General features: G+C 39.6%; 1 protein-coding gene across 6 annotated transcripts in view; it reads right to left on the reverse strand.

The window, feature by feature from the left end:
- The window catches only part of LOC126483630 (uncharacterized), a 497,523-nt gene that overhangs the window by 165,819 nt on the left and 316,390 nt on the right, over nucleotides 1-15,314 (reverse strand). For all 6 annotated transcript variants that reach the window (XM_050106684.1, XM_050106680.1, XM_050106683.1 and 3 more), the window contains one exon: nucleotides 4,677-4,865. In XM_050106684.1, coding sequence (XP_049962641.1) covers nucleotides 4,677-4,865 — 189 coding nt within the window. The remainder of the gene's footprint in view (nucleotides 1-4,676; nucleotides 4,866-15,314) is intronic.

Below are 15,314 nucleotides of genomic sequence, written 5' to 3' on the forward strand. Positions count from 1 at the left end.
TTCGGGTACTACCATTGGAACCCAGACTACGTTTTACAAGGCAAGAGTAAGTAGCACTCACAAGCCATCTTTGAGCACTGAAGCTCACCCTAAACACTTGGGAAATTCATATGAGGTGAGATGTTTAGAATCTGTATTTCTGGAATTACAGAGGGAATTGAAGGAAAAATACCAATGGAAATGAGGAGTCAGTACATTAAGTTGCACCAGCTGTATGAGGGACTGCAAGGACAAATGAAACAGACAGTGGAAGTAGTGCCATGCAAGGTATCATGATGTAAGTGGGTTTGGTTAGATACAGAGGGTATGTTACTCACTACAGTTCTGAGGACTGCAGATGTCAGTGATTTCTGGGAATTAAATGGTACAAAAAGGAGAGTGAGGCAGTGTGGAGGAATAAGGCCACTATGGAATGGCACGCTACACAGTTAACCATTTTGCAACTTGTGGTATTTAACAGCACATGGGTATTACGAAGGTGGGCAATGGGGATAACACTCACAGTAAAGACGACAGTAAATACTTTGAAGAGGGACACAGAAGTTATACAAACCTGAGTGGTGCATACAGGCCCCAGAACTTTGGAGGTGCAATTGTTCTTGTGTAAAGCAGGTCGGGTTTGTCCATGACATCCTGGAGCTGAGACCCTATTGTCAGCAAGCTGGTTTGCACTGGGTTTACAGATTAAACACTAGCAAAGCTGTAGAAGCAAAGCTGTAGAAGCAAACTGCTACAAGCATGATAAGCTTGTGGGAGCTAAATGTGTGGAGCTGTAAGGGAGTGGAATAATTATTAATAGGACAGACTGTGACATAACAGGGAAGACCTTTCACCTGTCAGGCTCTGTTACACGGGAAAACAAGCTGAACACTACACAGCCCTCCGTTGTACTGGGTGGAGAAGCCACTAGTCATCCTTCCAGTGAGAAATCTGACCTACTTGTATGAAGTGTTGTATATTAAGCTCATCCAATCCTTAAACCAGCTAATACACTTGCAAGAAGTATGTGTTTCAGTGGAGCAAATGCTTTTGTATGTAAAGCACTATCAAGAGCAGCAGCAGCAGCAGCACACACTCAAGATCTTATGCATCACAACAACAGGCACTGTGTTTGTTGACTCTGTTTTGCACAGACTTTGTCTATCTTAAGCAGAGTGCCACTCATCAATGTGATCTTCCAGTACTCTCAGATACTACTGGACTGGTTAACCATTTGTACACGGGAAGGTATAAGGAATGCAAAAGGCTACATATCTAATCAACTGCAATTAAAAAAAAAAAAAAAAAAAAAAAAAAAAAAAAAAAAAAAAAAAAAAAAAAAAAAACAAGGAACCTCGAGTAGCAATGAGACAAGCATTGTTGCTTACAGTACAAGACATCATAAGAGCATGATGAGGGGATATTTATGTAAATAGTTGTTTAATGTGTTTTTTTTTTTTTGGGGGGGGGGGGGGGTTACATTTAAAAGACAGCTCGAACAAGAACAGAGGTTTTATGTAACAGCACGAGGATGGATGAACAAGGCACTGGGCTGGGCACTGTAGATGAAATGTGTCCCACCTTCAGAGCTTTGTTGCTTAATGTAAGAGGGAAACAGTAAGTAATGTATGTCATGAAGCTGTATGTGAAACTTCTGTTGCACACTCATCACAGGTTCAGACCTGAGGTCTGGATCTTCCCAAAGAGGGGAGTTATGAAATGCCGTAACTAAATTTTGGGTGTTACTGAATTAAGAGCAGTTCCACTGCAGCTGTCTGTGAGGCAAGCAGGCATGCACAGAGGTGCTGATACGTAATTTTATAAGTGAGGCTGTTTGTACATCTCAATGTGGCCGGGCCAAGCTGCACAATCATGATGACACTGCAGAAAGGCCGGGCCATTAGAAGCCGTCCTGCTCCATACCAAGGAGACACAGAGTGCTTGTTCTGAACATGCCTGGAAGCAATGTATCGGCACTACAAGTGTGCTATTAACCACTATAAACACCCTCTGATTCTAGCACAGTTATGCACATTCTGGCAGAACCCTCTGTGGCATCTGGTCTACCCAAGCCCCCACCATGCTACAGACCAGCCAGCAGCAGACACCAATCTGGGAAGCCAGCTCCACCCCACCAGCTCACTGTTATAAGTCCGCACTCACTGATTTTGACTCACACAATGGACAAGCCATCCGCCAGGCTCCGAGGCAGCACCGAACTTCTGCCTTGCACGTCAAAGTCACAGCCAGGGTGGTACTACCACTATCCTTCGGCACCAGGGTGGCTCCAAACCCGGTAGTGAACGTCTATGAGAATTCACAGGATGTAAGTGTCATTGGCACTGCTCACTCAGGGCCACCTAGCACCAACTCTGGCACATGCTGCTGAATGGGATAAACAGTGCCAGCAAAGCAGGACACAGATGTTAAATGGCCATTCCACTGGTGTGACTTCTCATATCATCAGTGCCACCAGTGGACCGTGCAGCTACAGGAGGCGCATCCGGGGGCACTGCAGCACTCTGAGGTGTCACTCAAGATGAAATAAAGTATATTTTATCTTGCAGTAGAGTTTTCTTAGCTACCCCCAGCCACCACTGCCACTTCCATAACCTGCCACTCCACTACCTCTACACCACACTGGGCCCACTCACTCTGGGTTGCTGTATTATGAAAAATTAAGAACACTATCTTCAGTCACAATCATCAGTACAGTATGAAGTTATAACATAATAATTTCAATACTAATGAAGGCATTTATTGTAAGGCGTGCATATAACAAATGTATCATTTGTCGTGCTTGTATATATTAACATGAATTAACTACAGTGGGATAGAATGAATGGTAGAAGCCAACATGGCGAAAGATCAGTTTGGGTTCCACCGAAATGTAAGAACACATGAAGCAATACTGTCTCCGCAACTGATCTTACACTATGGTTTTATAGAATTTCATGCTTTTGCTAATGCTGACTGGGAATTTCTGGCACTGTCTGTGATAAAATAGAGGACGCAAAACACTACCCCCAAGCTGTACAAATACCAGGTTGTGGCTAGAGGAATCTGATGATGGGAAAGGGAAGGAGTAATTGAGGAGACAATGAGACAGGATTACATTCTCCCACTTTATTGTATTCTACCTGAACAATGAGTGAGCAATAAAGAGAACCAAGGAAAAATTTGGAAAGAAAATTAAATTTCAGGGAGAAGAAATAAAAACTTTTAAGTCTCTGCTGATGACACTGCAATTCTGCCAGAGATGGCAAATAACTTTGAAGGATCTATTGAATAGAGTGGGCAGCTTCTCACAAAGAAAGTTATATGATGAACATCAACAAAAGAACAAGGGTAATGGAGTCTACTCAAATCATTTATGCTGGGGGGAAACAGCTTACGAAATGAAACAAAGTTACGAAATGAAACAAAGTAGGAAATGAGTTTTGCTATTTGGGCAACAAAATAAATTATGATGGTAGAAGTAGCTAGGATATTTAATGTAAACTGGCAATAGCAAGAAGGGTTTTTCAGAGAAAGAAAGAAATGTTGACATTACATGTAAATTTGAGGGTTTACAAAGTCTTCCATGAAAGTATTTGTCTGGAGTGTAGCTTGATATGGTAGCGAAACAGTACAAACAAGAAAAGAACAGAAGCTTTTGAAATTTGGTGCCACAGAAGAACACCAGAAATTGAACAACAAGTAGATCAAGTAACTAATGCAGAATACCAAATCACATAGGGCAGAGAAGATTTTCGGGGTCAATTTCACTGAGATAAGGGATAAGTAGATACACAGTCCCACACATCTAGGAATAGTTAATTGTGGCATAATCTTAGAGCAAGGCTGAGGCTCAAATGCCGTACGCAGATTCGAAGTGATATAGGGTGCAGTAGCTATGGAGAAATGAAACACCTTACACAAGATATACTGATGTGGATGGCAGTGTCAAACACATCTTGGGGCTGATGAGCACAACAAAAACAAGTGAGGAAAGCTATACAGAACTAACATAACACAACGAATCACTCATCAAATGTGTGGCGAGTTATTATCTTAACTCCTCCCGTTATTTAGATTCCATCAATGACTTTCAACTACTATCTTTACAATAATGCATCTATTGCACAACATAAATAATAATAATAATAACAACAACAATAATAACAATAATAATAAGCTTTCATGGAAGCATTAATGAAGGTGAATGGAAAATCTAAAGTTGACACTACTTCTGAAAGAAGTTTTACCTGCTACACATTATAAGCACTGTTTCAAAATTGGTGGTGTTTTTGTCTCATTGTCATAGCTCATGTTAACTGCTGCTGACCCAAATACTTTATTTCGAAGATACATAACCAAATGAAAATGATTGCCCCCTCCTAACTTCTACACACACACACACACACACACACACACACACACACACACACACACACACACACACAGATATATAATGGTTTAAACTGAAGTTGGAAAAACTTTACATACGTTTGGTATTGTTATTTACTGCTACTTATAAAACACCCAAATGGAGACAAAAATCATACAGTTTTCCTCTAGAATAGGGAGAAAACCTTTTATGCTGAATAGTCATCTTAAAATACTCCATTAAAATAACTTATATTACCCATAAAACCAAAAAAAGACCAAAGATGCCTGATAAAAAACGATGTCAATTTTATCAGAGAACAATAGACCTTTCTGCTTCTGGACGTAGTGGTAGCCTGTGTGTCTCCTCTAGTAGCTCCTGCTGGTGTGACTGTGGAACTGGAAGACTCTCCCGGGGACGGTGGAGACACTGCCGCTACCGGAGGTGCCACTGTTGTTCTGCTCGGTGCCGTTTTGTTACCCGCACCCACCGTGCGAGACTTTGCACCCCGCCATGTCTGTAAAAACAGTTCCGGAGCATTACATTGTTGCAGCTGTATTCCACACATATCAAAGTCTGTAAAAAAAAAAAAAAAAAAAAAAAGAGGGAAGAAGAAGAAGAAGAAGAAGCAGCATTTTAATGCACAATGATGGACGCAAAAATTGTCTGCACGAAAGCCATTGTTTCAACATCTTACTAATTCATAACTAACTTCTAGTTTAATAGTAGACAATACTTCCACTTACGTATCTCTTTTGTACACTCGGTGAGATAAAAAGAAGGGGGTCAATAATGTTTACAATGCATACACCAATACTTGCTTCCATCCTGTTCCCAGTTTTGCGGAAAACAACCCTCTTTCATACGAATTACCTAATCTTTGTGGCTCCAGTGAATTGTAAAAACACAAATATTCCCCCTCCCTCTCAAATTGTGTTTAAGATACTGTTTTATTGTGTCATCAGGTTCACAATTTTAATGTCCTTTAATACAATCTGTTGTCTCTGGCTTCTCTTTCTGTTCCATTCTCTTTACCATGCCTCCTGAAGCTAGTCACACACTAAAGGTGAACACGCAATGTGAAAACCTAAGTTCCTGACCCCCAGAAAAACTGGGCTCTAATTTCAGTACGATGTACATGGCTAGGAAATTAATCAACAGAGCATTTGCACACAATGAAAAAATGTTGAGGAGAAAAAACCTATCAGACAATGAAGCATGTCTGTCATGGATCTTACGGTTGCAGGAGAAAAAGTACTTGGCACAACAATATTACTGAATGTGGAAATGCAAGTAGTAGTATTTGAACATAACGTATGGAATTTTTATACTGTGAGGTGCACCTAATAAAGCAAGACTATTAAGACTCAGCAAAAAACTTATGGCAGCCTTGGACTTGTCAGTCTGCTGGAAACCTCACCATCACAAGAGTAATCCATTTCCCTGATTCCACAGAAATTTACACACTTGACACACACAACAAATGAATCTTGTAAGTAGTAGCATGCACTATAACTTTAAGGAAGATCTAGGACCGTACACTTGTACAATTTCATCATTTATAACAGGATGATATGGGGCAGAACTTCTTGGATGCAGGTCATATTCTGCTTTATTAAGGTGCCTCAGTACTGGAAACATTTTATTTGTTAAACTGTGTCCTGTTCTAATCTTACAGGTGTCTTACTTTGCTCTATATGAATGAAATACCCTTACTTCAAAAAAGTTTTATCCGGAAAGTAATGTCATCAACCGTTCTGTTCTGACGCCTGTAATGGTTGGAGCACACCACCCATGCTAGTTAGTAGGTGACATTAACTTCCTAACACAACCAATCTGTTTCTGTCGAGCTAACCAGAGTGTCAGTACTTCTCCCTACGTGAACTTGGCAAGTTAACTGCTGAAATATTTCCAGTAACTGAAACATCTGGAAACAAATGTCTGTCAAAACAACAGATGTTTTGGTGGCATATAAGCATTTTTGAAAGTTGGGGATGAAGTCGACGATGAAATTTGCTCTGGATGCCCTTCGACGTTGAAACATGAAGACAGTGTGACTTTGGTGCGTGAACTTTTTAACACAGACTGTGGAATATGCATCTGTCTGACAGCACCCAGACTCTGATATATCCAAAACCATGATCAACAGGATTGTAACTTAACAACTGTACATCAAGAAAGTGTGTTCAAACCTGGTCTTAAAAATACTGGCAGAACTGAAGCTGTGATGATGGGGCGTGAGTCATGCTTGGGTAGCTCAGATGGTAGAGCACTTGCCCGCAGAAGGCAAAGGTCCCGAGTGAGAGTCTCGGTCCAGCACACAGTTTTAACCTGTGAAGAAGTTTCATATCAGCGCACACTCCGCTGCAGAGTGAAAATCTCATTCTACTAATGATATGATCGACCATCAATTTGAACTTGCTGAACAGACTGTTAATGTTGTCTTTTATGGGGAATTGTTCAGAAGACTCGGAAACTAAAGTCACAGACGCCAGACTACACATAGCCAATTCTTGAACTCTCCAACAGGACAAGACGCCCAGCCACACCATCTTCTTGATGAGGGATTATCTGGTGAAAAACAGAATGGCAATGGTATAATGGTATCCCCCCCCCCCTTCCAGGCACCTGCTGGGGAAGGTGGCATCAACACGGTGGACCCAAGCAAAGGTCGGGAAAGCACCTGTGCCACCCAGCAGTCTGGGCCACAGATGACAGCAGAGGAGGAGGAAAGCCATAATTGCCTCATAGCTCAATGTTCACCTGTGAGCCCTGGAAGTATTGAGCAAGCAAAGGAGCCACAGCTATGCATCAGTACGAGCACTGCATCTGGCCAGAGAGGACGCTGTGCAGCATGTCGCAAAATGATAAATGATGGGGGGGGGGGGGGGGGGGGGGCCTCCACGTCTCACTGGCATACAGCTGCCATTGCAGAGCCACCACAAAAGATGGCGGGGAAGGGGGAAGGGGGGGGGGGGTTACCCCAGCGCATCCTGTTCCGACACCAAGGCATAGTGATGACCACACAGGAAATACCATACACAAATCCCTAAAAATGCAGCACCACAGATTTAGAAATCCAATCAGAATCACCAAACTAAGAGATCGAAATAGCCACCTCTCCCTCCAGACTACAATGAGATCAAACAATATCCGCACACTACAAGAACAAGGCTGTGGAAGAGAACTCCATTATAGCAGAATTGTGGAAGCTTGTATCTGAAGGAACAACTGGTCTGCATTAAACTATAGCAAACATATGCAAGAAAGAAGGCCTACAAAATGAATGGTAATTAATCTTGATTCATCCTCTATACAAGAAAGAAAATATTGCAGAGGTGAATGATTATTATAATTATTGTGGCACCTCACTACTCCCAGTAACATATCCTATAATGACTAGAACAAGTTGAGCACACAATGGGAGATTTTCAAGTATGATTCAAAAAAGGCCTGCTGACGGAAGAACAAATACATATCCCAAAAACATTAACAAAATGTTATATGCTGATCTCCACAATTAGGTCCAGAGGCCTGTACATTGTGGAGCAGCCACTGTGTCATCCTCAACTACATTGCGCCAAGAGAAATGGAGAGGCCTAGATTAAGCAAAGCATCCTCCCGGCTGTTGTTGGCTTTCCAGACCTTTGAGCCACTACCTCTGAATCAAGTAGGTCTTTAGTGGCATCATGAGGCCAAGTGTAACCATTCCAGCCCTCCCACAAACAAAAAAAAGTATCTGGCACTACCAGAAATTGAATCCAGGTCCTGCACACGGCAGTGAGCTATGCTGTCCTCTCACCTCTCCCCCTCCCACCCCTTTTTTTCAAAATTTTATAATGATATTAACATTACACAAACAAACCATGAAAACATAAAACAAAATCATTTTATGAGTTATTGTGTATATTGTAACACATTCAGCTTCAGTCCTAAGTACAGAAAGTTGTCATCAATTCTGAAAATAAGTAATTCTTCTTTGTTTTGTGGGTAACTGTTGAAACATATTCTAATTAACTTTTATTCATTTTCCTATCTTCTGTTTATATATAGTTAGTCACATGTTTGTTATATATCATAATTATCAAGAAATTTACGAACATTTCCTCACATATTTTATTTTCCATTAAGTTGCAATGCAGTGTAGTGTAGTGATGTACAGGCAAAAATCTTCCTCTATTTTATTTTCTTCTGTCACATACAGAGTGTTGCACATCCTTTAAACCAGTTCACAGCAGTGTGTTTTGTGGCTGGTTACGGATCATCTGGATTGAGAAAACCTGCTGGCAGTATAGTTTTGGGAGCCATTCTTTTCATACTTGCTGACTTCTGCCTGACAACATGCCAGATTTCAGTTACTTTGTTATACACAAAACTGTGTTATTCGCTGTTGATGAAATTATAAGGTGCCTGCAAGGGTGAGTCTTGAAAGTGGATATCAAAGTCTTGAGTTGGTCAGAACTTTCCTGTTAATAGCTTTATATCAGTTGCCTTCACATTTGAGAACGAATTCTGGCAGCTGATATTTTTTCACATGGCTTTCTAATCGTAGACTGGCAATTTTAGTTCTGTCACATTTGTACTTTCATTTTCCATTAATTTAAGATATATTTCCTTTGCCTTTGTCACATTCCTTGCTAGAATATTTGCCTGTATATAACTGAATTTTGATTAAAATGCCTGAGATGTCTGAAATCCAGTTGGGACAGATAGCACAATTTTAGGTGGATTCATACTGACCAGAACAGATTCACTGTGCAAGTGAGCTGTTAGGCTGTTGGATGACCACTTCCACAGCTTACACATTGTACATACATATAAAGCTTTGGACTTTATACCACCACCCACAAGATTTATTCCACTGTCTTTTGCAAGGAGAGTTAGAGTGTCAAGCTAAACTTAGAAGATGTTTCAGCATCTTATGGATCAACCTAAGGCCGACATCTGCAGCTACACCTGCTACATAGATCTTCGCAAGCCACCGTACAGTGCATGGCGGAGGGTACCTGTACCACTACTTTTCATTTCCTTTCCTGTTCCACCCGCAAATAGAGCGAGGGAAAAACGACTGTCTGTATGTCTCCACACGAGTCCTAATTTCTCGTATCTTATCTTCATGGTCCTTAAGTGCAATGTATGTTGCCGGCAGTAGAATCGTCCGGCTGTCACCTTCTCTAAATTTTCTGAATAGCTTTCACGAAAAGAAGGTCACCTTCCCTACCGGGATTCCCATTTGAGTTTCCAAAGCACCACCATAACACTTGTGTGTTGTTCGAACCTACCAGTAACAAATCTAGCAGCCTGCCTCGAAACTGCTTTGATGTCTTCCTTCAATTCGATCTGGTTCTCCAGTGTCCTTTACAGGTGAACAACTCTTTCCTAAAATTCTCCCAACAAACAAAAATCGAACATTCACCTTCCCTACAACAGTTCTCACAAGCGCGTTCCACCTCATATCGCTTTGCAATGTTATCTCCAGATATTTAAATGGCTTGACTGTGTCTAGTGGGACCTAGTAATACAGTTACGTAACATTACAGGTGAGATCTCCCTACTTAGCCACATTAACTTACATTTTTCCAAATTTAGGGCTAGCTACCATTCGTCACACCAACTGCAGATTTTGTCCAAGTCTTCATGTATCTTCCTACAGTCACTCAACTTCGACGCCTTACCATACACCACAGCATCATCAGCAAAAAACTGCAGATTGCTGCCCATCCTGTTAGCCAAATCATTTATGTATATAGATAACAACAGTGGTCTTATCACACTTCCCTGGGGCACTCCTGATGATACCCCTGTCTCTGATGAACTCTCACCATCGAGGACAACATACTGAGTTAGCTATTACTTAAGAAGTCACTTTCAAATCTAAACTTATTCCATATGCCCGTACCTTCGTTAACAGCCTGCAATGGTGCACCGTGACTAATACTTTCCAGAAATCTAGAAATATTTCTGATAGCCATGTCTTAAGGAATGGGTGTCACTTGCACCACGTAGATGATTTTCGAAACATTATACATGTTTGCCTGTTTTCAAGTTCTCATGCCATGCACTTGCACCTTGGTGGAAGGGATGGTGCGATTTATATTGGATCTGCATTTAATAACATATATTTTTTATTTCACATTGGTATTAGTTTTCCTGGGTTTCACATTGATATTCTGCATTCAATATTCATAATATCTGATTTTGATGCCAGTTCGTATTTGCCATTGATTTGCAAAGCCTTCTGTATATCACTGGCATTCTGAGACTCAAATCATCAGCATATACCCTACGTATGTAAAACAGTCTGAACATTCATATTTAATCCTCTTAGCTGTTATTGCATAGTGGCTAGCAGATTTCTAATGTGATGACAAACAAGCTATTGCAATTAAATGTTCTAGTTGGTTGACTTTATTAGGATTCTGGGTGAGCTTTAGCTTAACATTCTAACTATTAAATTGGCAGAATTTTGTGGGAAACCCATTGCTTTCATTGTTTAAAATAAGTAATGATGATGGTTTACTCTGTCGAAGGCTTTCTGAAAGTCTACTAACATTATAACGCATTTTAATTTGGGAACATCTTGCACAGTATCCTGTTAACCATAGCTGATGGGTGAAAGAAAGCATCTGACATAGTGCCAGACTGCAGACTGTTAAAGGTACAAGCATATATAACAGGTTCTCAGATATGCAAGTGGCTCGAAGATTTTGGAAACAGCAGAACCCAGTTTGTCGTCTTGGATGGTGAGTCTTCATCAGAGCCAACAGCATAGCCAGGAGTGCCCCCAATGAAGGGTGACAGGACTACACCTGTTCTATGTATACATAAAAAAGGTCATCATTGAGTGACTGTACAAGAATACATGGTGACTGACAGAATTTCTACTTGGTGTGATGAATGGTAACATGCTTAAAAATGTGAACAAATTTAAGTTACTGCAGTTGTGTGTGAACAAAAAAAATCATACAATGTTAAATACAGTATCAGCTGGTGTGTGCTTCACAAAACTGCATCAATGAACTATCCAGGCATAACATTGCACAGAAACACAAAATGGAACGAGCATGTAGAATCAGTTGCTGAGAAGGCAAATTATAGACTTCAGTTTATTGGGAGAATTCTAGGCAAGTGTAGATCATGTATAAAGGAAACTGAATGCAGAATACTTGTGTAACCAGCTCCTGAGTACTGCTGAAGTATATAGCATCTGCACCCCTATTTGCCGATAAAAACATTATTATTATTATTATTATTATTACTATTATTTCTTTAATATGTGATATCGTGAGAGACAAGTGTGTTGTCAGAGAAACAGTTTGGTTTTGCTAGAGCAGAGACAGTGTAACGGTATCATCACAAGCCACAGAAAATAGACTGAAAATAATTATATCTTCTAATTATAAGAACAATCATCATCATCACTGATTTTTTTTCTTCTTGTTCGAGTAGCCTTGATGCTAGCAAGACGCACTTTAATCTGCCGCCTATGTTAAGGTCTAGTACTATTACGTGAACTACTTATTGTAAACTATTGGAGAAAAAGAGAGAATAATGTTATTCAAGTTTATCTAACATTTTCTGTAAGAATATTACTAATTTTGATCCTCTGCATTCTATCTTTGCTTCACTGCGGACGAGCTGCAACACCACCATTAGCAGTAATATATTTATATGATTTTATTGGCAAGAGTTAAATAGTTTTATTTCAGATTGAAAATGCTAAGAACAATTATTTAATGCTGAGCAATGTTTTTTTTTTTTTTTTTTTTTTTTTTTTTTTTTTTTTTTTTTTTTTTTCCCCAAAATCAAATTCAGTCAGTTGTTTTCATGTAACCGGAACAGATCGATTCTGTGATACACCAATGTTCATTTATCTGCTGCCATTTCATGAAAGCTTTACAAGGCGAGTTTAAATTGCCGAATAATTCAGACAAGTATATTTGCCATTGTAAAAAGAATCCACGTAAAAGTAATTTGATTGTATACCAAAACCTATGCTATGAGAAACTGTTTTAACTTCTACCATTCTTTGCTGGTGTTGGAGCATAATACTTTCCCAGTTAAAGCTCAGAAATCTTTTCAGTAAAATTTGCCAATTCCAGTGTTGTGTGTCCCCATGTTATAAAAGTGAAGTGATATTCAAGAGTGAACCAAGTTTGTATAAAAGTAGTCAACAAACCTAATTGAATAACTTTAAACATATACACTTCTTTACAGACAACATATGAAAATGGTCGTTGTTTCAATTTAGTTCACATTCATGCTCATGTTTTATTCTAGCCATGTAATGCAGTAATTGAATGACAATTTAGAACTGTAGACATATTTAAATATTTATATTGGACACTGCTAAATTTACGCATTCACAACACGGTTTAAAAGCAGCACAAGTATCTGGGATTCTCATCGGGTCACATTAAAGGAAGACACTGAAGCAATTCAGAAGCCAGGTATTCAATTTATTAGTGGTAGGTTTGATCAACACACTATTATTATAGGAATTCTCCATGAACTCAAATGGGAATTCCTGGAGGAAAGAAGGTCTGTTTTTCGTGGAACTCTACTATTGAAGTTTAGAGACTCAGCATCTGTGACAGACGGCAGAATGGCTCTACTACCTCAACATACGTCTCACATAAGGACCACGAGGAAATGAAGAGAAATCAAGTCTTGTACAGAAGAATAGAGACAGCTGTATTTCCCTTCTTTCATTTGCAAATGATATAGGAATGAGACTGACTAGCAATGGTACAAGGTACTCTCCACCATGCACCACATGATGGCTCGTGGGAAATTTACTAAACCTGCATCTCCTCTTATCATTTTAGTAACGCAAAGTACAGTACTGTAACTGAAAGAGTGGGGCTCCGAAAGTATCAGGTTACATTTTGAGAATATCAAGTTTCAGAAGGCACAAAATTTATGAAGTATTATGTGAAATAAGAAAAAATTAATGAACACAAAATCCCCAAATCTTTTACAGAAGCTCAAAATATAGTGCAGGCTTCAATGTGAGATGCTTATAATAGTTTCCACAGTGAAACTTTCTCTCGAAACGTGGCAGGAAATCCATGGAGGTTCAGGTTGTATGTAAAGTATGCTAGCACAAGACACAATCAATGCTTCCTTTGCACAATAGCAATGGAAATACTATTGATAACTGTGCTGCTAAAGCAGAGTTACTTAAAAGCAACCTTCCACTATTCCATCACCAAAGACAACGAAGTAAATATAGAATTCAAATCAAGAACAGCTGCCAACATGAGTAACTTAGAAGGAGATATACTCGCAAGTCTTCCGGTCCAGTCTGTACACGAATTAGATTCCTTTGAGAGTGTGCTAATGTAATAGCTACACACATAACAATAATATACAACCGCTCACTCTATGAAAGATTCATACCCAAAGACTGGCAAGTTCCACAGGTCACACGAATATTCAATACAGGCAATGGGAATAATCAACTAAATTACAGATTTGTATCATTAACATTGATGTGGAGGAATATTTTGGAACATATTGCATGTCTGAACATCATGAATTACCTCGAAGAGAACAGTCTGTTGACACATAGTCAACATAGATTTAGAAAACACTGTTCTTGTGAAACACAATTAGCTCTTTACTTTCTTGAAGTACTGAATGCTATTGACAGGGGATTTCACACTGATTCCGTATTTCTAGATTTCCGAAAGATGTCGACACCACCCTAGAAAGTAGTTTGTAATCAAACTGCATGCTATGAAATACGGTTTCAGTTATGCAACTGGACTTGTGATGTCCTATCAGAGGCCATATTTCGTAATAATTGACGGAAGGTAATCAAGTTAAACAAAAGTGATTTCTGGTATTCCCCAAGGTAGAGTTATAGGCCCTCTGCTGTTCCTTATCTATACGAATGATTTATGAGACAATCTGAGCAGCTGTCTTAGGCTGTCTGTTGATGATGCTATCATTTATAATCTAGTAAAGTCATCAGAAGATTAAAACCAACTGCAAAATGATTTAGACAAGATATCTGTATGGTGCGATAATTGGCAATTGAACCTACGTAAAGAAAAATGTGATGTCATCCACATGACTGCTAAAAGAAATCTGCTAAACTTAAGTTACACGATAAAGCTATCAAATTTAAGGTCAAAAATTTAACTAAATCCTAGGAATTACAATTACGAGAAACTTAAATTGGAAAGAACACACAGAAAATATTGTGAGGAAGGCACACCAAAGACTACATTTTTTTGGTACAACTTTTAGAAGATGTAACAGTTCTACTAAAGAGACCGCCTACACTACACTTTTCATTCCTCTTTTGGAGTACTGCTGTGCAGTTTGGGATCCTTACCAGATAGGATTAATAGAGCGCAATGAGAAAGTTAAAAGGAGGTCAGCATGTGTTGTATTATTGAGAAATACAGGAAAGAGTATAATGGACATGATACAGGATTTGGGGTGGACATCATTAACACATATGCGTTCCTCATTGCAACGGGATCTTCTCACGAGATTTCCATCACCAATGCAAAAATATTTATACAGGGAGAAATGACCATCATGATAAAATAAGGGAATTCAGAGCTCACATGGAAAGATAAGTGTTCAATGCTTTACATGCTGTTCGTGAGTGGGATAACAGAGACTTATTGTGATGGTGGTTCGATGAACCGTCTGCGAGGCACTTTAGTGTGATGTGCCAAGTAGCTATGTAGATGTAGATGTAATTTGAATATATCAACATAACTCAAATCAGGAGTGCTACACGCTAACTTATGTTCCAAGTGGGACAAGTAATGTCGCATGGACAGCGTGGCACAGTGTCAGCGGTAGTAGATAATGAAATTAACTTCAAACTCCAACTGAAATCTTATCGCCTTTTAACTCCTGCTTGACAGAAGGATATCTGAATGTTAGTAGTAGCAGGGGTGGGGGAGGGGGGAAAGGGGGAAGAAAGAGAGATGCTGAACAT

This window comes from Schistocerca serialis, chromosome 6 (assembly GCF_023864345.2).
Source record: "Schistocerca serialis cubense isolate TAMUIC-IGC-003099 chromosome 6, iqSchSeri2.2, whole genome shotgun sequence".
NCBI classification, from domain to species: domain Eukaryota; kingdom Metazoa; phylum Arthropoda; class Insecta; order Orthoptera; family Acrididae; genus Schistocerca; species Schistocerca serialis.